We start from the raw sequence: 23475 nt of genomic DNA, 5'->3' as shown, positions 1-23475 counted from the left end.
GAGAGGTGTTTTTATATATTCTGATTCCTTCATGTTTGTAAATGGAAAGGAAGGAATAAACCCCTCCCACTATATTGTAGTCCAGTACAACACCATCTTCAGCTCTGACAAATATAAGACATAAACATCAAATTTAATGTAGACAATTCACCCAAAAGGTTTTTCTATCAAATTTGTGAAAGAAGACTTTGTGAGAGCTGCTGTATGCCACTGTGTGGTAAAAGACTTTATGGAAGATCCGAGACTTAACGATGTAGTGTTCGCATGAGTACAATTAAGAGACGACACTATCATTGAAATCTGTTATAATGTGTCCGATGCAAAGAGTTAACGTACAGTAAATTAGGATCTGAAAGTCTTCAGTTGTCCTCAACAAAAAAACGATATGGGCATCGCTCTGAACAATCTCTCTGTCCTCGTCCGTCAACCTCTCTCACTCGTACTTCTGGTATGAGCCCGAGGCCACACTTAACTGAGTAGTAGTTTTTTCTCTGTACAAGTGTGTCTCACTGCCCAGCAGAAAGAAGCCTTTCTTTATGTCTCCTCGTACTAACTCGACAGCGAATATGTGTGTGACTCCCATTTAGTGTGTCCCCATTCTGCCCATTTCTCCTGTGCATGTGGGGTTACGCATGTGTGCATGGATGTGTGTGTGTGCGTGTCATTGTTCTTGTATTCTGGGTAAGTAATATGTCCCAGTTATCGTGTTTCCCGGTGTGTGAGTGTGCAAGGCTTGTGTGCGTGCACAAGTCATGCACACTGCATGTGTGCAGATATCTGTGTGCAATTACTCTGGCAGTCAGGGCAATTGCCCCCCATCTCCCACCAGAAAGAGAATATTGATATTAAGTGGCCTAACTGTGCCACCCAACGAGGAAGGAGGGGGGTGGGGGTGGGGGTGGCAATCGGCTTTTCATGGAGGATGACCAGAGTGAGTTGTCTGGCATTTTGTAGTCAGTTGAGATGGAAGAGAAGGGAAAGGAAAGCAAAAAAAAAAGCCCTGAGGTTGCAGACTGCTTCTAAAGGATGGCAACGAAGATGTAAAAGAAAGAGATAAGAATGGAGAGAATATGTAGACGAAAGGGGAAATGTAGTGCATCAGCTTCCAGCATCATTTTATCTCAACAAATATATATAATTAACCAGCTCTGCAGTGCTCCTACATGGTGAAGCTACAGTATTGGTACCGGTTCATGGTTGCATATTATATCCACAGCTACTATTATCATTATTATTGGTCCTATCTCTATTATAGCTGCATCTCTGTGTGTCTCTCTCTCTCTCAACCCAACAAAATATAATGTAATTGAAAGTTATTGTATCGCCAAATGGAACCTATTTATTTATTTGTTGTGCGTTTTACGGGAATATAACTGATTCGTGAAATAGCTACAGTTCTTTTGAACTTGGCTTTCATTAGCAGAAGACAAAGTCATTTCTGTCCCTTCACTTACCATCCATCCAAGTGGCCACAATTTACAACTGATAGAACGGAGCTGCTGTATGCAGCTGTGTGGTAAAAATACTGCAAGCTCTCGTGTAACTAATGATTGAGTATCCTCCACTAGAGCGCTCTATAAATCTCTACAAAAGATGATGATTGGTGTGTATTTTACTTTAATTTTACATCCCCACACATTAAAAAAATTACAGTCAACCATTACCTCTCATTGTGAAGGCAAAATGCAAAGGGGCATCTGACAAGGTGGTCAACAAATGTACAAATGCACATTTAACAGAATAAATGCTAAATGTGAGCTATACTTCTCTTTTAAAGTAAAACTCGAATCAAAACTACATGATAAACTATTAAAGTTGAATTTGAAAAAGATCTAGCTCAACGAAACCTTCATAATGCAGATAATACAATCTACAGTCAAAGGCCATCATGCAAACCAAGGTATCTAAAAGCAATCCATCATGCAGTGCTCTAACGTGGCGTATCCCCCACATAGCTTTCAAATGGTATGAATGGTGGATTGACCTCAACCCTTTGGCAACCATATTTATGAGTCAGCCAATTCAGAGAAACATTTTAACTTCACAAATGCATCCTTCATGCCCTGATAAAGAAAATACAGACTCTATGTACTGAAGGTAATTTGTCTTGTACTCATACCGTACAGTATCTGCTGTTTATAAAATACTAAATAACAAAGTGGATACATACAGTACAAACACAGACTGTCGCCACTCTTAACAATATCTGAACAAAATGTCCCACTGCATTTACCTAAAATAACTTTTTAATTTGCTCCACAATGGGCACCACGAAATTGATAGGAAAACCCGGTTTCCTCTCCATCTACAGTCAACAACACATTTCCATTTGAAACCTACGACTAGATATCCATAAAAAGGCAATAAAATACTTGTGGGTTAACTTACGACATTGGATATCAACCAAGAGATGCATTTGTATATGCGAGTGTTTGATTTGGGAAGGCAATTGTGAGAACTCGGAATAAGAAACAGGGTGGGTTTTTGACACAGAGGAAAATGAGAAAAAAAGACCCTGACTGGTCCACCTCTTGTTCAATAGAGGGATTAAGTTTCTTTCTCTTTACTCCCCGTCTCCAAAGAAACCTCGGGGGAGGGAGAGAGAGAGAAATAGAAGGAGAACGTAAAAAAAACGTAAAGTAAAAAAAACGACAAAGAAAAAGCGGAAATAGCCTAAACACAGACAGAAGAAAGAGTCATATGATTAACACGTAATGCAAGCAATTCCCTTTTAGATACCAATAACCACTGTACATTTGATAGCAAAAAGAAAGCAGTACATACAAAATGAAAAGCACGGGGGGTGTTGCATGTAAATACTTTTTACACCAACATTTTCCTGGTTGAATAAAGTGCTGGTTCAGCGGGTGTGTTGGGGATTGAAGAATATATGGAGACGATATAACAGAGCGCTGTTGCATATTACATCAAATCAGCAAGCCTGTTAGCTCGAGAAATGCTTGAGGCGAAATTTTGGTCATCAACCACCAATCACTTATCTATGGCTACTCTTTCCTACTGAAGATCCCACTAAGAAAAATGTATTCATTAATAGTTGATCTCCAAAATGTTCACTTATCTTATTACACAATATTAAACATTAGGGAATTACACATTGATGATAAGTTGTAAGATAGATGAAAGTAGTTTTTTTTTCCGTTTTCAAGTGTCTTTATTACATGGTTTGCAACTTAAGGCTTTTACAGTTAACAGTTCTGCCCATAATCAAAATCCCCGCTCGCTCGTTGAGGTAAGTAGAGGGTTGTGTTGTGTTGATCCAGATCCAAAACAGCAACACTTAAATGGGTTTTTGTGCACGTGAAATATCTTTGAGTAGTCTGTTTAGCTTGTGGGTGATTTAGCCAGAGCATGTGTGTGTTTTTGTGCTTAGAACGGTTGTAGACAATCCAGTCAGCCAACTCTGCAGGAACGCATACATTTCCAAGTGTATGAGGAGGAAGAGGAGGAGGAGGAGGAGGAGGAGGAAGGGAGGAAAAACTGGAATAGCATGGAGAAAAGAGTGGAGGTTTCCCAGTGGATTAGGGAGTCAAATGGATTGGAAGGAGTGTTTATAGAGTGTGAGAACCTGAGACGGACAAACATACTTCCTGCAACTCTCACCAGCTTTGTGTTGTGGTCAGATGAAGGTGACAGGCTGTTGGGTCTAAGCCTCCAAAGAAACGGCTCCTGAACTGGCAGCAATGCCTGCTTTAAAAAATCCAAAGTTGTCCAACTTTGTGTTCTGGTATTAAACATATTAAAAATAACAAATGTTCAATGTCTTATCTGATTATAGATTTCCGCATTGTTTTACCTATGATGTTCAGTGGCTTTATGTTATATTTATGGTTGTTAAGTGCTCTTCAGAGTGCTTTAAGCCCTCAATTATGTAAAACAAAATGCAGAAAACCACTTATATTGCAAACAAGATAACCTCAACTACTAAAAAATCCAATGAACACTATATAAAGTGTTTTTAGGAAAAAAAAATTCAGGAACATTTTAAGTCTGGTAAATGTGTTTTCATGAAACATTTTGTGTGCACTGACTCTTGTCTATCAAGTAACACATCAGTAACCTCAATCCCTTAAACCTGCGAACTAAACGGACTAAAAGGTTGATCTTTTAATGCACTGGTAGAGGCAATGTATCATTTCTTGCACCTCTTTCTGCCAGTTGAGGAGGACGTTAGAAGAGAAATATCAGGCTTTTTGCTACTAAACCTCGCAAAAGTCCATCTGGACACATCACCCTCACACGCTCTCTAGCACTTTTTCTTCCTCTCGTGCCATCTCTATCTCACACGTAACTCGCTTTCAAATCAGTCGGTCAGGCCCTGCAGACTACATCAGCTCTATCTCCATTAGCTAGCGACAACATAACATAACATTCCCTCTCCACCAGCTTTTACCACTAAATCCTCAATTTCTCTCTGAATTTATGCAGAAGCTGTAATGTTCCCACTTGCTTCTGCCTCTCTACTGCAACCCGATCTTTCTTTTATCCTCCTCGCACTCAAACTATTAACTGCATCCTCCTTCATTGCATCCATACATTAGAGTCAATCAAATTCTCTCTCTCTTTCTAGAGCGTAAGAGAAGTGCATCGTTTCACTACACATGTTACGTAGCAATCACATGATTCCTCCATCTCCCCCTCCTTGCGCCAGCTCACCTCCTATTTTCCATTTTATTCTCTCAGCATTGTTTTCTTTCTCTTGCTGCTCTGCCCCACTTTTACTGGTTAGATTTAGATTAGAGAACATGTTCTACTATCTTGCTCAGTAATGGACACATGAAAAATGTGTTCGTAGACAAATTCACACCACAAGACACTCTCTCTCTCTCTCTCTGGCTATGTGCCTGCCTCTTCACTCCTCTCAGGCTCGTGAGAGAGACAGGCGTTGGCCATGAATAGATGAAATGAACAGACCGCGATGCTCTCCTCCCTAATCTCTGAAAAGACAGTTAAGAAAGGGGCACCCTTCTCTCACACTCTCTCCCTCTTTCATTCGTTTGTTCGTTTATCCGTGCCCATCCAACGTTCAGTCGGGAGGACCGGACAAAGCCTTTAATAGCATTCCCCTCCACGTTCACTTCCCCTCCTCCTCTCTTCTTTCTCCTGTATTCATTTTCTTTGCCTCCCATTTAGTCCTGGCAATTACGCTGACATGTACTTGTCCTCCTCTTCCACTTTCTCTTCCAACATCAGCATTCACTGACTTACCCTACGTTTTTTTAACCTGTCCTTTGACAGAAACTATTGAGCAACATGCTCCGTCCCTCCTCTGTTCTCTTATTCATGTCCTAATCCTAGTGCATCTTTTCTCCAAAGACCCCATCCCTTGGTTTATTTTCACCCAACTTCAATTCCATCTCATCATGCTCCTACATTTTTCAAATTCAGTTTCTCTGCTAAGAAATCAGAGTAGAACATTCTAACATGTTTTATCCCCTAGCGGTTTTTGTTTTTCTAAACTCAATCCTGTCTCCAGACCTGTTGCTTTAGCCGTCATCTCTTTTGTAACAATTTGCCTTCCATTTTTTATGTCATCACTTATCTGCTTCCCATCAAATGGAACTTTTTTTTCCTCCCTATTGTGGCATTTTTATCACTTTTGTGAGGAGCTTTTTTGCAATTTCTTTTCTTTGTCAAAGACGCACATAGCCATGATTACTGTATTTCTAGCCTAACAGAGTCAGACTCGATCTCACAAGATTAGAGTCTGGAAATACTTGCTAAAAAATGTTAGATCACAAACAGCAGATATTTAGAGGATAACGTCGTCCTCTACTTCTCTAAACTCTTAAAACTCGCTAGCAACTAAATATCAGCTTTACAGATTGAAAATCAGGTAGCACTCTCAGAATAAATGACCCATCCACTGATTTTGGCGGATAGTTGTAGCTTGGTTCTGTGTGGAAAATGTCCAATCTGCGCTGAGAAACCACTACCGCAGCTTACGTGTTAACTGAAAATGACATTGGCAGGTCGGATCACAGGAATCGGAAATCGCTTGCTGACTGAATAAGGCAAAACACTCTCCCTTTACCAACAAGAAATCAGCTAAAATGATGACAATGCCTGGTTGAATGAATGAAGACAAACAAATCTCAGTCCGAAGCTCAGGTTAGGATAATTTAGGAAAAAGATGGTGCATAAAATGTTATTGTTATTATCTAAGATAAGGAAGAGAACTGTCATCTTCAATACCGTCTTAAATTACTTGAAATTACATCTTTCTCCAGTTGAATGATGTCTTAACCAGACAACAATGAACAGAGCAAAAAATTGTGTGTTGACTTTTAAAGGCTGCTCTGTGTCTCAGCTCCACAATGGAGGCCTTGGTGTGGGTGGAGACATTATATCCTTCAAGTACACCATGTCTGTCCATGATTACATGGCTTTGACTGCAAATATCACAGCTTGTAGACTTTGCATTACTCTTCACATCTTCCAAGACAAATAGCACTCGAAAAACAATGTGTATATTTCAAACAATATCTTAGTATGAGCCTCCTATCTCCTCTCTTTCCCTTTTATTACCAGTCCTGTCCCTCCTCCTCCTCCTCCTCCTCCTCCTCGGTTTTGTCCAGAACATGCACTCATCATCTAATTTCCCTCTCCTACCCTGCCTGTCTCTCTCCCTCCATTCCTCCCCTTCCTTCTCTGCCTATTTAACTACCATGGCAACAGGTAATGTGGTGCCGCTCAAAGGACCATGTCTCATTGTGAATAACAGGGCAAAGCACATGCGTGTGCAGAGACACACATGCTGCGTGTGCAGAGACACACACATGCACCCACAAACACAGTGTGGTAAGACTCCTTTAATGAGTGAAACCATCCAAAAAGCAGAGCAAACAAGCTCTCACAATGAGCAACACGGAAGAAGTGTGAAAGTGAGAGTAAAAGAAAGTGAGAGGCGTAGGAGAGAGGGTGAAATGAAATGATAGAGATGTAGATGTCCTCACACCATCCAAGCCGCCTGTGCATATCCACCTGCTCACCACTTACATATACGCTCTGCTAGTTCCAGTAATCGAGGAATCAATTACTATTTTTCAAACTGATGGATTTGGAGAAACCATTACATTTGAAACTATAAAACATTTCACTTTATTCTTTAAAATGCCATGTTATGTTTGCAAAGCACCTTTATTCACAAATTCATTCACATGATGAAACAAAAAGTGCTTTATAATTATATATTGTGTTCATGTTTGGCCATCTCCACCATTAACAGTCTGTTTAGTGCATAATGCAGCTCCTCTGACAATAACATTAAACCACTTCTTTGCCCAATGGGTTTATTCGACCTCTTTCAAAGTGTGCATCACTAATAGATAGAAGTGAAAGGAGGTTGACTTAGACTAATAAGGTGAGTCACAGAGTGAGTGGGATGCTGGGGTTGGGCTTGTGTTGGGACGACTATATAGGAGATGGACATAAACAAGCAGAAGAGCAACTCACCGCCTTGTAACCAGTGAACATTTCAACTTCACCAAACTATGGAGAAATGCTAAGAATGCGCACATAAAGCAGAATAAAAGCACTCACATCCCATGCAGGATGACAATAGAAGCAACAATGTACTCTAAAATAAAAAAAAACCCAGTCTAACTATTCTCTGCTGGTACTGATTTGAACCGTTTAAAAACCTATGTGACTATACATTTAAATGGGGGCTTTTTTGAAAGAGTTGACAGTTGAATGCGTCTCAATAAGTGCGCAATTAGTAGCACTCGGGCTCTAAATGCTGACGCTGGTCCTGACCTGCAGTATGCTGAAAATGTTAGAGCGGCCTTGTGTTGAGTGGCTTTGCGTGAGAAGGGGATCAGTGATGTGTGTGTGTTTGTGTGTTTGTGTGTATGTTAGTGTTAAGTTGGGCTTAACAGTAAGTGTTACACATCTATCACCAGACGTACATACACAAACGAGCACAGTTCCAATGCTGGGTCATGGGTTGAGATTAAGACTATAAGACATGGATAACCTATATTTTTGTGTTTTATCAGAGCTGCACACCGCTGGACTTCACACTAATAGAACACATGTATAGTATGGACTATACTATTCCACACTCAGACGTAGAGGGGGGTGCATGGAGGGATAGAGCAGCCCAATTTAGACATGACACAAACACCTGGAAGGACTACATAAAAGAGTAATAAAAGGTTTAACAGGTGCATGAATGGACAGCTAATGTAGACCAAAGCACTTGGCAAACTCCATGCTATACTTTAGTGCTGAAATGTTAGTCAATAAGGGACAGCAATAGTCAATAAGGGACAGCAATTTACATCAAAGATATCAAAAGAAAATTTTAAAAATAATTCTAGACGGCAAGATTTGTTGATTGTCCTCCATCTTTGTGTCAGTATTACACACCGTCACTATCTAATTAAAAGCAAAATCCATAAAGAACATGAAATATGAATCATTTAAGTCATTAATTAAAAGTCAAACATTCACCAGTGCTGGCTTCTCACACGTCAGCACTTGCTGCTTTTGTAATTAAAATACACTTTTAGGTTTTGGACTGTTGGTCAAAGACATCAAGGGATTTGAAGATGTGACCTTGGGCTCTGGGGAAGAGTGATGAACATTTTTCATTATTGTGTGCCATTTTCTAGTTTTACTGATTAACCTATTAACTGGGGAAATAATGGACAAGGGCTGCTCCCTCTTAGTTGATTGGTTGACTGATTAGTCGTTTTTGTCCAAGTCCATTAATCGTTTTTTATGCTTCTTTTTCCTGCTGAAAGACATATATCCAATTCATGACCACATCTCTGGTAAACACAATATTTAAAGTGGTACTTTTGTATGATTTTTGTGTGACTAAGAATTTCTATGACAGCCCTATAATGATTAGATTAACAAATAACAAAATATGTGTTAGTTGGCTGAATTAAAGATGACAGAACAAGCTAAAAAAAAGAGGAAATGGTACAGGAAGGATGTTATTTGTGTTTTTTTGACATATATGTTAAAGTTACATCTGAAGCACGGTGGTGACACATAGTATAGACTTAGTGTACTGGAACAATATAAAGTTGTAGTGTTAGTATTAGTAGGTTGAAGAATTCAAGTCGCATACACCCGTGCTTCATATGGAAGCCTGTGGTATTGTATTGGCAGGGGGCTAAAGAGCAGCATTTGAGTGCAAAATCTCTCCAATCTTTCTTAAAAGCTCTCTTAACTTGGCATTCTGAGGCTGGATAAGCAGCGGTGGCAGCTATGCTGCTGGGAACATTCTGCCAAAAACCAGCACCAGGCAGTGCCTTTGTTCTGCGCATAAATAAATGATTGCTTCATTTGGGCTGGCAGCTTCAATAGACTCTGTAGGAATACGCAGGATAATCAAGAGTTCAACTGAAATAAACGGGAACTTTTAAACTGAATGAGGACCTGTCTGTCTCTGCCAGAGTGAATAGGGCAATCAGCCTCTTCAGATGCACCGAGCACACATAGAAACACACGTATGAAACACAGCACACAAACAACCAAGCCATCACACACTCACAAAAACACATCTCTATAAAACCTCTCTCTCTCTCTCTCTCTCTCGCTCTCGTATCCACACACAAAGAAAAAACCACAACAGGCCATGCTTAAGCACCACAAGCTTCTAACTCTCCAGATTTGGCACACACAAACTCTCTCTGTTGTGGGGACCTGGTGGCCCCAGGGTGGCCCTACTTGAATAGAGCAGTCTTATTTTGAAGGACAGGACCCCATACTGAGAGAAACATAAACACCGGAGACAGTAGGGTCCAAAGACTTTACACAACCTGTCACTCTGTCAGTATTTCCTTGTGCTTAGTCTTACATTCTGTTTCTGTTCACCGGCCCCGTTTTCCTCTTTGTCACTTCCTCCCTCCTGTTGTTTTTGTGATTATTATTGAGGTATCTACGTCTGCAACTCGCAAAGTCTTCTCTTTCTTGACCACAGCTCAATTTATTAAATTATTCTCTCAGTATGATAAACATATACAATCAGCTCAAATATCTCCTTAAAGAAATGCACAGAAAATGGGTATTTTGATATCACTGTTGGCAAGTATATTACTAAAAAACGACTTTGATTGGTACTCCTCTCTGGAGTCGGTGGAGTTATAAAACAAGGGCGGTCTTGTGGGATATGAAAAGCTCTCTTTTGCTTTTTTCTTGCCTGCCTGTCAGTTCATCACACTCCGTTGTTGTTTTTGAAACTTGGGGCCCACAACAGGCCACACGACTGCAGTAACGTGTCTTAATAACACCATTACCAAATGTAAACTGATATTATATAATAATACATTATCTTGGAAGGGAAGTTAAAGAAGCCCACATGGCACCACTGAGGAAAGTGGGCAAAGACTCAACCTACCTGCAATAAAATTATATTTTTAAAAAGGAATACAGAACTCACCAAAAACCAACTATTAGTAAAAACCCTGAAGAGAGAAAGCAGTGGCACCATCTTGGTTTCGGTCAAATCTGCTTTCAACCTTTAATCATTTCAAAGGCTCATCACATTCTTCTGATTTACCATATTAGCATCACATTACTGTCATATGGCTACTTGTGCATGTCTTTCAGGACGGGAGAGAGGAGGAACACACTCAAGGGTTGGAGAGGTGCTGAAAAATAGTCTCACACACTTTAATCATTTCTTCAGGGTATTAGACCAATGCTGAACTATCAAATCCTTCTTAGCATCGTGGCTACGAGTGTGCGACTAGCATTCGTCATAGTTGTGCATGTAACCGGAACCCAGCTGAATGGAGAATGCCTGAATGTGTTTACAAGCACTTAGGCGAAGTATTGAGGCCAGCTTTCTGCAATAACTTGATTTATTATAGTAAAGAGTAAAGAGCAAACCTGGTGTTATTACACAGAAACACACCTTTCTGTTGGGCAAACCTTCTCTTTTGGCCATGTATGCAGTCTTGGCCTGAGATTCTGTGACAGCAGTGTGGTAGAATGAAAGAAAACACAACATGTAGCATTGCATCCTTGTTAATTCAAAAAAAGTGGCAAGGAAACAAAAATAAATGAGTCCAAATAAGCCGGTTTCCATAGCTGAACAATATACTGCAAATTTCAGGCACATGCACACAATAAGGAAAATCTGTGCGACCTGTTATTTTAGAGCCTGTTCTCTCAGTCTGAATGCTGCATTAGCTAAAGAAAGAAAAAACCTGCTGCGTCTTCGACTCATTATACACTTAAAACTGTCAACATCTTTAAAAACGTGGGAGTCAGTAGGAAAGAAACTTGATTTCTTATCAGCTGCATGCAAAGGTTGGGTTCTCAGTAATCAGGTTATAGCCGTACATGCAAATGCACGAACAAATTCCTTGCCTAAACTTGATTTCTCCCAATAACGTGATCTATTAGTGGACATGTAAATGTAGTGACTGAGAGCTCTCGATCCCTTCATTCAGGGCTAGGGTTGCTGTCTATTTGCTTCATAAACAGAGTGCTCTATTGTAGCCCAAATGAGCCTTTCTCTAAATGACCGTTGAGCAGGGACTCTCTAATCTCTCTCACTCCAGGATCCAAGTGACAAAAGATTGCGCTGGAATTGTCCGGACCAACTCAATGAGGTATATTGTCAGCACAGAATACCCTCTTCTGCTGCTTGGTTTTTTTTATTAACCAGCACATACCTCAGTCTCAATAATAATTCACCACAAACTATCAGCTTCATAAACAGAGTTCCTGTTTTTGTCAATGATAGAGATTCTAAACAACATGAACAAATGGGACAGTTAAGAAATGTAGGCCTTTGACAGATTTTAAGAAGAACTTAAAACCAAGCCTCTCTTAGGCTTTGTTATTCACAGATTATTAATGGTTGAGAATGCGCTCTATCTCTCTTAAATTACACCAAAATAAAACTCCTGCGCAGAAAGCCAAATATCTACCCATTAACTCAAGGGGAAACTCCCTGGCCATCAGACATCTGGGCTCTGGAGGCCTCAGGCACACCAACTCTGCATGCTTATTTATTTCTTTAACAAAGGACAACAATGGGCATGATGAGCTGTTCTCTGTTTCGTCATTGTCTTATATTTTGTTTAAAGGCACCGTGCACCCTTAAAAACATCCCATCTTTCTTTGTGTGTAACTGCATCAAAACCAATATACACAAAGGAGCCGACAATAAATATCATTAACAAAATTATATTTATATTTATAGTTTCTTCAAACTATGCTGACATGCACCGTCTTAGGAAGCATCGGGCTATATGTTATTCTAATATATACTTTTGATGTGTAATTTTAGGAGGTGAAATGCTAATTAATCTAATTAAACCTCACAATCCCAATGATGTAATGCGTCTAAATCTCTGTGTCTAACATGAAGAAAGCTCAAATTATGTCCCAACCTACAGCACATCCTCTGGGAACCATAACATGCAGCGGCAGATGGACAATACAGGCCGTGTTCCTACGTGACGTGACGGCACAAAAGCATGTAAGCACACTCGTGTGCAAAACTAGTCATACAATCTCTCATTCTAATTTCATCTCCCTTCTCTTCCACTTTCCCCTCTTATGTTTCAGTATAGCTCACTCTCTTCCCCTCAGGTTTAATGGACTATTGTGGCAGATGGCGTGGCGGTTGGTCTGTGGGAATCAATGTCGTCATTGTGAGACTGAGAGAGAGATTAGCAGCTAGTTAGCACCAGTGAGAGATGACAGCTGGTCCCGTTAACCTCCTCTGTCACTCATACACACAGCGAGAGGAAGTACTAGTGTCAGTTAGCTAGGCTCAACAATTACACACGAGAAATACACTGCTCTGTACCTTATGCCTGTCACTCAAACACAGAATAAATGAGGCCTAGGCTACAATGTTAATCGGGCACGCACACTCTGGGATAATCCATTTTGGGCTTAGCTTGACATCTAAAAAGAAAGAAGGAAAATAGGCAGTATTTCCAATGGCAGCCAAAACTGAGCATTCACAGAGGGCACATCTCCACACTATCCAAAATAGAGCAGAGTGTAAAAAAGGATTTTAAATCCAGACCTTGAATATGTCTCAACCTATGATTTGAAGACAACTCACAGCAAAAATAAAACACGACAGCTCACTAGTATTTGCAAGAATGCCAAGACATGAAATCTTTGCCGCTGAGGCAGAGCAAAAATTCATCATGCGATATATGACCCAAAAAGTGACTGCAACAGCTGCTGACAATGGCTCCGGTTTCATTAAGGCATCCGAAATACGTCACGCTGATTTGGCAGCAGTTGTTTATCTTACATTTTGTTACAGTTCAATTACCAAAACTCACACACACACACACACACACTCACTATCTCAACTGTGACTTGGTAGAAGACTTCTGTATTTTACCAAAAGCCCTCCTCTATTGTAGAGCATCTTTAAAACCATGACTGGCTCCATCAGGCTGATCCTATCTAGATGATACTAGTACAGATAATGCTACAATAACTTAGTAGCAGTCGTCTACCCAATAAAGTAATAAGTCATGAAACTAAATGTGGAATCCTTACAAAAAGTACCGCACTTTTAACACTATTATTTCAAGGAGTTCCAGATTCACTTTCACACTATCATACCTGCACATAAGCCTGTGCAGAGTACATGTATAGATCTGTCAACACATACACACACACACACAAGTTGGTATTATGCAGCCACTGTGCCATCAGGGATATTATTTAATTTCCTCCAGGGTTCCCAGCAGGACTACCATGGCCGGTCAAAGCAGAGCAGAGCAGGAAAACTAAAAGAGCCTGTGTTGCTACTCCACCATCTTCAGAAAGCTGTCTCTTCCACGACTGGAGGGACTGAGGGTGTCGGTTACTTTGCTCCGTCTTCACCTGGGTCAAATCAAGTTCAACAACAGATGCTTCCTACAATCCATGACACAGCATGTTTTGACGTGACACTGGGGAATTGACTTGATTTGAACATGTGCATGGTCCTTAATCACATCATCATCCATTCATAACACACACGCAGCAAATTCAAATTGCATGGCTGTCAATCCGAAATAAAGCTGTTTATCTTATTTCCTGTTTTGTTTTTTTGAAAAGACAAAAGCGAGCGTCAGACAACAGTGATCCTGAACTACATATTTTTGACACGAGAAAATGTTAGACATCCCCTTCTGTTCTGTTATTAAATATTCAGAGTGTTCTGGGTTGACATTCATCTGGTTTTGACATGGGAAAATAAAAAAAAATTCCCCCCGAGATTAAACACACAACATGCTCCGCCAACATTAGCCTCGTCTAAATTCATCTGCTTTTCAACGGTGGGTGATTTAATATGCCAACTATGAACAGCCGGGGGCAGATTTAATGCCACTCACTGAATTTGTTATTATTACCCATTCTTAAAGCACAGTTTATACACGGTAGCCAAAACATGGGTGAAGCTATGCCAATCAGCATGTGTAGCGGTACTGTGACATCTGGATGGACACAGGCACAAAAGCATTTTAAGGGTCTGGAGTTCTAAACAACTCAACCTAGCTTTCTAATTAAAAACAGGCTGGGCCTTGTAGCTTTTGTATTTATATTATTATTGTTTGTTTGGAATAAATTATTTTAGGATCTTATCGTTAGGAAATTACTAGGTAGTCCGACAGTTTAGCGTCGTAAAACCAACACACCCCAACATGTCCAAATCCCAAATACAGTGCCATACAGAGCCTTTGTTACCAATGAATACGTACTGCAAACTGGTAATTACAGTCTAGCCGTTGAGCAACACCTTGCTCGGCGCTCTATCTCCCTCTCTGGGGAGTAACAAAGGAGAAGGAAAGGGAAGTAACATGATATAGATGGATGGTGTCGTCTACTATTTCACTCAGACAGTGTGTAACACAGCGCCTTCTCTACTTTTTTTGCTTAAAACTAATGCCCTTAGACTAAAAGTATTTCTTTAGAAGTATCAATCACATAACCACCTAATTGCTTTCCGTTTTAAAAATGTCTCCCGACTGCTGCTGCTCAGATTGCACCATCCATCTGTCAGCTACATACACATTCATCCACGTCTACCAGGAACAGTAACGTGTAGTGAGAGGATAGACCTGTAACATGAGGAGCGGAGATCACCTTTTCTCAACTGTGTCACTGCTCCTGTTAACTCTTTGATATTCCATGCCTGTGTGAACGCCAATTCATCCCAAGTGTGGCTCCGAGTATCCAATTTGTTCAACTCTAGCATCCAGAATATTTGGGCCGATGTTTTAAAAGGGGGGGGGTTTGTGTCTCCATTGTTTCTGTGCAAACCATCCCTGTGTACTCTGACAATAAAGGATATTGGAGATTTGCTGGTTGTAGAGCATGTTTGCTGAGGATGCAAAAAATCTCAGTCTATGAAATTGGCAATAATTATTAACAAAGAGCTCAAATTACAAAATGTCCTGGTTTAACTACATATTTGTTGTGACATTTCAGGAATTTCCCTTTATAAATATAATCATATATGAGCCATCCTAGTCGTTTACACTGTCTCATGACACTGTATGTGAAGTCCTTTGTCCTTAGCAGGTGCATGACACTACAATGTGATGTTGCTTTATAGTTGTTTACAATTTCTACCCCTTGTCACAGAGACAGACTTTGTTTTCCACCATACAGTTCAGTGCTTTACAATGTACATTTTTTTTACCAACAATATGTAATTCCACCTCTCATTCACAGCAGCAGCTAGCTATCCAGTCTCCCTGTAGTGACACACACACACACACACACACACAAAGGACTAAATGCCACAGACAAAACGACCTACCTCCATGGCCAGTGCAGCCGTCTGCTGGTCATAGTGATTCAGTAGATTGGGCATAAAGGTGGTGTTGTAAGGCAGATCGTGGCACATTCTCAGTCTGATGGGCTCACAGCTAAACTCACTGTGGCTCTCTAAGGACTCCATATGAATGGACAGAGCGGGTTTGACCACGGAGAAGAGGAGTAGGATGATAGGCATGAGGAGGGCAGAAAAACAGACGGGAACTCGTCGTCTGCCGCAGATTGTTGTGGTTTTTGAAAACCAGTCTTTCATAAATCCTCTTCCAACAGGTGCTTGCATCCTAGTGTTAGACATTTCTCCACAGTGGCTCAGTCTGATGACTTTATCATCATCAAGACCACCACTAGATAGCCCTGAAGACATGCTGGATTTGTTCTTAAAGCTCAACATTAGAAGCAATTGAGTCCATTTTCATTGTTTGTGGTGGAGATAGAAGCAAGAAATCCACAAGACGGGTAACCTCTGTATGTGTACCATGAACTGCACATGAGGCCGCAATTCTTCTGTCGGCCATGAATGGAGCTGCTCTTTGTGTCAGTCTTCGAATTCACCCGTCATTGTAGTATTTGCTTTTCTTGTTTTCTTTTCTTCTTCAGAATGTGCTGGATTGTTCCTCATTTAAAAAAAAAAACATGGCTTCTCTCGACCTCCTGGTAATCCCCTTTTTTAAAAACAGATTTCATCCGTTTCATCCTCAAACTGAAAGCATGTCGCTGAGATAACAAATCCACCAACAGCTGAGTGCTGGAGGTCTCCTCTGGGCTACTGGACATCTCTTTCTTCCGCTCGTATTTGTCCGCGTATCCCCTCACTCCATTTCCAGTGATGTTTCAAAGAACCACCTGAAGTTGAGCCCACAACAGGTGATCATCCTCCAAATGATTTCACAGATTCCACTGGAAGATACAAAGTCCTGTCTTTAACATTCAGTTGCCACATGGGAGTGGATCGATCAAGCAGGTCCTGCAGGTTTAAAACACACAAAGAAGAAGGGGCCTAATGGTCAAACAAGTGGAGTGGGCTTGCTTTGAGTAAAGCTGTACTGTATCTCGCATTGTCTCTTATCAGCCACACCCGTGTCTCTATAAATCACGATTAAAATATCTGATGCTCGTGCTAAGTAGGCATTTCTGCAAGACCACGACAGACTGTGTGTTTACTCTGCAATGCCTGATGTCTATGAGCGTCGTCTCCGCAGGCGGGTCATTCGCAGTTCACGTTGCAGACAACGTTCAAATAAAAGCACGAGAACTTGTGCCGCTTTTTTTGAAGTTTCAAGCAGTGAACGTGGACGTTACACCTGCGGATGATCACGGACTCCCCCACTCTCGTGTTTGTGTGAGGTTGACCGGGCAACAGTAGCGTTCCCCTGCGATGTTTCACACTCTGCGACTCGGTGTCTTTATGGTTGACTACACTGTAAACTTGGGTAGTGTGCCATTGTAATGAAAGAGAACATTGACTCTCCATTTATTGAGATTTCATTTACACATGCGTCAAATCGCTCTCAAATCCAAGCAACATCAGATAACGTTATTAGCTAGCGTTACCACTATAATGATCACGTTAAACTGTACTAAACACCTCTGTGACGTACGTTACAGGACGCATCTCGTACAGCTCCTGTTTGAGGAGAACCTGGCTGGTTGCAGAAAGCACGAACCTTTAAAAAGGTGGGCTTCAGGGAGGCATCCTCGTTGTGTCGAGACGAGAATCACACGGTGACAAGCACAGAAGAGCGTATCAATCTTCTGTGTTTGTCACCGCAGTGTCTGCAGCCCAACAGCGCGCTGTTTGTGCACGATTCCTTTAAAGGATTATTAGGCGAAGTCTGTCTGGTTTACCGACAATAATGAAGTAAACGACTCGCATAGTACCCGTCTAATGTTACAATTATAAATGCTTTACCTGGTGTGAACTGTAACGAGCGGTCCGGGCGCTCCTCGGCTCCGTTCACTGCAGTACTTCGCCGTTTCTCCGTTTGCAGCTGGTTGCCTGCAGCGTGCAGCAGCCCACACAGCGTGCACGCGGATTCATCGTGACCGCGCAAGGACATGCCAAAATTGGCCCCACTGGACGTTGCCTGCTGCAGGCTTACTGTACATAAAATAACAATAGGCTATTGATAAACATTTGTTGGCGAGAAACTGTGTATTTGATTTTAATAAAGGCGAGCTCATTTATTAGGGCCGGATATGCATTTAATTGCTGTTGATTATTATTTGTTGTCTTAACAAGATAACACAGAAAATAGGAAAGTAAACTATGTCCGCGTTCTGTGTCCTGGGTGAATGTGGGGGGTGTTTGATGGGTTGTTCACAAGTTAAAACGGGTGATGGGGAGTATATTTGTAAATATATACCCACTTTAATTTGACATTTATATGTCATGGGTGTATCACACAATTTAAGGCATAAGTAAATCTAAACACAGCTTGTGTGACTACAGTACGTTTTTGTATTTCTCACTTGTAGCAGAGAACTCAAAGGCTTCAGAGCCACCAAGGATTCAACATTATACTCGAGGTCAAGTGAAGGCCATTTTGGGGTAAAACGGGATTCAATCTGAGACCCCATTAATACATGACAGTATCTGTATTACCAGACAGGACAAAACGGGTGAAAAACAATTGTAAAAAAGAAAAACTGATACTGAAGTGAAGGAAGACACTAACTGATTACTTCTGGGGTTAGGTGCAAGGAGTGACAGTAGTCTTCCTGTAGAGAAGATGTGAACTCAAAATATATAATGGACAGGCATAACAAAGTTAACATTATTCAAAATCTTTATTCAAAATGATACATTAAACGTATATACTGCTATAAAACCATAAAGCAAAAAATTAACCATACCGCACATCCAAATTAGTAAATAATAAAACAAAAATAATCAGACATTAGATGTTACAAAATATAACATCTTTAACAAATGTTAGAGAGTTTACATCTCGGCTGCAGCAGGGAAAAAGATGAGTGATCGATTTTGTCCTATTGGGCTGTCCTGCTCCAGTTATTTCAAGAGATTAGAATTCTTCTTAGGAAACAACAATGCAATCACCGAAAGCTTCGTATTATCCATTTAGAACCACATGATATATACTATATGCACTTAAACCCTTCTGAAAATGCCAACAGTACAATATCACAACATATGACTTTACTTGAATTCAGTTAAATTAACCGTATACAACAATGAGCTTACCTCATTTTCATCTTGTAATTTCAAATATAAATTGAATGGGTGTACTCTGAAATGGCAAAACAGATTTGTTGGGATTGTGTCAGTCAGCACTATGTCAATATTTATCCCTTACAGCCTGAGGATTAGTACTGCGTGCTATGATTCCGTTCCACACAATTGAGCATGGCATTAGATTAACCGTTTCAACGCTGATCGGATCTTCTCTGTCGTTGCCTTGTGGGGGGTCTGTGCCAGCTGACGCGGCTGGCCCACATTCTGGTTTAACCTCTTAATATGACCCCACTTGACATTCAACCACAGTATAGTGGAGTACACTGTATAGTGGTTTATCAGCCCTACATTTTCACATCGTTTTTCAAACGGTGTGTTTTCTATCTGAAGCATATTTATATGAAATTCAAAGGCGATGTGTTCAACTAGTCAAGGGTATACGGGCAACATAAAGCATATAATAATACAAACTACTTTTAAGAAGTGAAATTTAGCACGTCTAATTAAATGTCAAGCCAAATACTGTATTTGCAAAGAATTAAAGATACTTTGGCATTTTATGGCAAACACAACGCACAATGGTTTCCTGAATGCATCTCAGATGCAACAGAGTGTTTTAAAATCTATACAAACAGTATAATACTAAAAACATTAACAACAATAAAATATGAGAGTTTATAAAAGCTAAAATATACCTTCATTCAGCTAAAATAATTGAGAAACATTTTCTTCATAAACAGAGGTTTCTTCATGGTGAAAGAAATGACATATGGCACTATTAAACCTAAACAGTCATGGATGGATATTAATAAGACTACATTTAAATCTCATTGTAGCTTCAACACACATACTGTATATGTTCACTGAATCCCAATATCTGCATAAAAGGATCTGCGCTTTGGACTGCACCTTCTGAAACGTACATTGTGTGAATATATTTTTGGGATGTTTCACTGTAAATCATTTTACAATGGGTTTCATCAGGGACAGATGCACTGACATCAACCCAACTTTATTCTGCGAATGATTCACACACAAGATAAACATTTTGGTTAATAAATGAAAACAAATACCATTTGGTAACCCATCCATGAATCAGGGTAAGAGGCTGTATGATACCGCAGAGCAAGAACCAGGTTCTTAAAACTGATTTCACTCCTGTTCCACAGTAACACTCACCTATCTGACTGTAGGGCAAAATCTACTTGTCTCAATGCAGGTGCAGCAATGCCTTTTGGGATTGAGCTGTGCTTGTCCACACAGAGTGGTGTCCTTCCTGCTTTTTGTTCAGTTAGACGTCAGGGTTGAAGCGCCGGCCAATCAAGCGTTGGTTTTGGGGAGCGCACTCAGCTTCTACCGCCAACTGGAAAACAGAAAGGAAGGACAAAGTCTGTGTTCAGTTATCATGAGCGAGTAGGTTTGTCTTTTCTTTTTGACGTAGAGGAGAGGAGTATGACAGACCAAGTGGAAGTAGATGAGTGTGGAAGGGTTGCGTGTGTTTGGGATAGAACGATATGTGTGTGTGTGTACATCTGAGTCAGACAGAGATTCAGACAGACACACAGCCCCCCCCCCCCCCGACACAAAGACACACACCTGCTCTTTGATGTAGCTGTTCCCACAGGGTGGCAGCCCTCTGAGAGCCAGTCCAACGATGAAGCACCAGACAGACACTCCAACCTCAACTGCTGCCAAGAGAGCACAAGGGATCCACAGTGCCAGGGTGGTGTCCTGAGGGACAGGAAGTGATGAGAACGTGGAGGAAAAAGTGTGCAATAAAGAAACACTACGAGGTCAAACATTTCTCCTGTGATGCTTTTAAGGAATTTCATGCCTCAAATGTTGCATCTTGAAATGTGCCACAAAGATCTAATTGGGGGGAAAAATGGAAAAATGCAGAAGTATGACGTGAGACGAAAATGTAAGAGAAGAGTTTAGACTCACATAGATTCGTGTGGTATCAAACGGGCATCTGGCACTGACAGGTGACCGAGCGTTGATGGGCACCTCTGTGTCATTGCATCCCAGCATCAAACCCTCACCATTGTGGGCAACAGTGATACCTATGGCCAAGAAGAGCCCAACGCAGCATGCCGCTGAGAGCAGGGCATTCAGGAATGATGCTATTAGAAGTCCTATTTGCTGGAGACAGAGAGACAAAACAATATAAAAACAGAAGGAGAGGTAACTATTGAATCAACACTAAATGTTTGACTGGAGTGATTCAATCAGTAGTTGAAAATGAACGTCTTACGAGTTTTAACACAGGAAGGTTCCTTGACACCACGATGGCAATAATCCCAGTGGCAATGCTCTGGGAAGATTTAAATGACAAGATGATTGTTTCAGCTTTAGTAGGGTTTATTAAATGATGTGCCACAAGTAGTAATCCTGGCCCCAAGGATTTGAGGCTGCATTTTTCATTCGGGAGCCGGGCTAAGTAGACTTCAGACACAAAGAAAGTCTCACAAAAATAGTCTTACTAATGACGGCAAGCGAGAAATCACCAAAGCAAAGCAGTGCTGGTAAGATATGTTTTGTAACTTGTCTTTTTGTTCTTTCTGTGCCGTAATACCCCGCGTAGAGCACATAGCACGAAGTACATTTGACATTAACAGCATCTCATCATCAACAGCTGCCAGTTTATCTGACACCTCAATCTAATGAAGCCTACCCTGGAGCAACTAACAGGTTTGAAAAACCAGCTCAGTTATAATAAAAGGCAAGTTGAGTCTCGATTGCTAAGAAAAATACACAACACTATACAGAGTGAATGGTGGAAATCATGCTTGATGTTTAGTGCAGGTTAGTTAGTCAATTATACTAATGCACTGAGCACAGAAAGTCACAGGGAAGAAATCAACATAGTTTTTTCATAACTCACATTTTGATCAGGATTACTTTGCTTTTGAAAGTTCTGTAAACCTCTTGGTGCACACTGCAGATTTGACATTGAAACAAAGGATGACTGTCTTAACTATTGACTCACCAGCAGGCCAGATGTGACCGAGATGATGTTGGCTATGGTGTATTCAGTGGTGATATGCTGGCTGGGCTTGGAAATGTGGCGGAGGACACTGCCATGGACAATAGCTCCAAGAATGAAGTTGATATGGCCGACCAGGATGAGAGTTAATCCCTTTTTCATCAGCATCCTTGGCCCTTTGTCCTTATCTGGATGACAGAAATACCAAAAAATACATACATTTATATTATTATTGAAACTGGTTGGTAAAAGGGTTTCAATAAATTCTTCTCCCTTTCACAACTGTGTTGAACACAAACATAGTTACACAACAATTCATATTCATTCATTCTGTGTTATAGCCAGACTGATACTGGATTTTGAGGGCCAACACTGAGATCAATATTAGAGTTTAAAAAGTCAAACAAAGACAAATAATCCTGTTAAATTACTTATTTCTGTCTTGCTATGAAATTTACTTGATTTCCCATAATGCATTCATACATTTTTGTGCTTGTATTTCATGCACATATCTATATACAGTGCATTTATATCACCAATATCCAAAGGCCTATATTTTGTGCAGCAAATATATGTATTGCCATCTGTGATGTACAGACAGTAACAGCAGCATGACTTGCGGATGAAAATTAAGTCAAGTGTTGGGCTATCTGGTCAAAAACAAACAATAAACTTGCAACAAATGAAACGTGTCCATTTGATTCAATTTCTGTTAAACACAATTGTCTTTGGATGCCTAAAGCATGGATTGTTCTACACTACATTACACTGTTTGCTCAGGGATGGACATGCATTTGCATAGAAAGGCTACACTCACACTCACCGTGGGTGGCTCTTTGTGTACTGAGGGATGTGAGGAAGCAGTGAGGGCATGACGTGATAGTTCACAACATGTAAATTACTAACCTCTTCTCTTGTCAGTCCATTTTAATGCTGACAGGACATTTACTCTAGGATAAAACAAGAGTAATTAATGTTATATTCACACCGACACGCGGAGATTTCAGAAGTGAAACCATCCTACCTTGCAGGCCAGCGGTCAGTTACGCTCGTGGAGGGGAAACTAGCGTCGGACACACAACCTCCATAACGTTACTTACCGAAAGCGAGGCGTTTTTAATAACAAGTCGAGATAGAACTACTCACCAAACGTGCACATCTCTGCTGTGTCAGGCGTTTTCCCCTTTTAGAATAAATGAATGACCGTAATTTTCGAGCAACTGTTCAGAAGCAGAAACCCCAAACGTCCCTCTGTCCACTTCCTGTATGACGTCAGGAAACACACCTGTGAATTACCTGCGTCTTGCTGGACGCCGAGGGGCGCAAAAGTCATTCCACATTCACCATAAGCGTCTTTGTTGTATCGTTCTCACAAACACTATCAGTCACAAAACCTAAAAAATGTAAACACACAAAGCCCAAAACAAAACCTCATATATATATATATACACAATGTATAAAATGACGATTATAATAAAGTTTAAAACTTCAGTTTGGACATGCT

The 23475-nt window shown here is 40.6% G+C and overlaps 2 protein-coding genes across 2 annotated transcripts in view; both read right to left on the bottom strand.

The window, feature by feature from the left end:
- LOC306696366 (frizzled-3-like) overlaps positions 1-17773 on the bottom strand; it is a 28752-nt gene extending 10979 nt beyond the window's left edge. Inside the window, exons 1-2 of the mRNA XM_079159961.1 lie at positions 17702-17773; positions 15776-16756 (exon numbers count right to left, since the gene is read on the bottom strand). Of these exons, the coding sequence (XP_079016087.1) occupies positions 15776-16183 (408 nt within the window). The 5' untranslated portion in view covers positions 16184-16756; positions 17702-17773. The remainder of the gene's footprint in view (positions 1-15775; positions 16757-17701) is intronic.
- Positions 17774-18570: 797 nt separating this feature from the next.
- Positions 18571-23221, bottom strand: krtcap3 (keratinocyte associated protein 3). The gene is made up of 6 exons (XM_079162773.1): positions 23118-23221; positions 21975-22159; positions 21240-21299; positions 20930-21127; positions 20582-20716; positions 18571-20348 (listed from the first exon to the last, which is right to left on the bottom strand). The coding sequence occupies exons 1-6, from the start codon at positions 23128-23130 to the stop codon at positions 20277-20279; spliced, it is 663 nt and encodes a 220-aa protein (XP_079018899.1). The 5' UTR covers positions 23131-23221; the 3' UTR covers positions 18571-20276.
- Positions 23222-23475: the final 254 nt, after the last annotated feature.

This window comes from Pholis gunnellus (assembly GCF_910591455.1).
Source record: "Pholis gunnellus genome assembly, chromosome: 1".
NCBI lineage: Eukaryota > Metazoa > Chordata > Actinopteri > Perciformes > Pholidae > Pholis > Pholis gunnellus.
Note: the sequence above shows the minus strand (reverse complement) of the source record. Positions and strands in the feature narration are given on the sequence as shown.

Excerpts from the sequence above, each read along its gene's own strand:
- krtcap3 (XM_079162773.1), bottom strand. Across the intron at positions 20,717-20,929 it reads TTGATACCACACGAATCTAT|GACACCACCCTGGCACTGTG; the intron begins GTGAGTCTAAAC and ends CCTGTCCCTCAG. Across the intron at positions 20,349-20,581 it reads ACAGCTACATCAAAGAGCAG|TTGGCGGTAGAAGCTGAGTG; the intron begins GTGTGTGTCTTT and ends TCTGTTTTCCAG.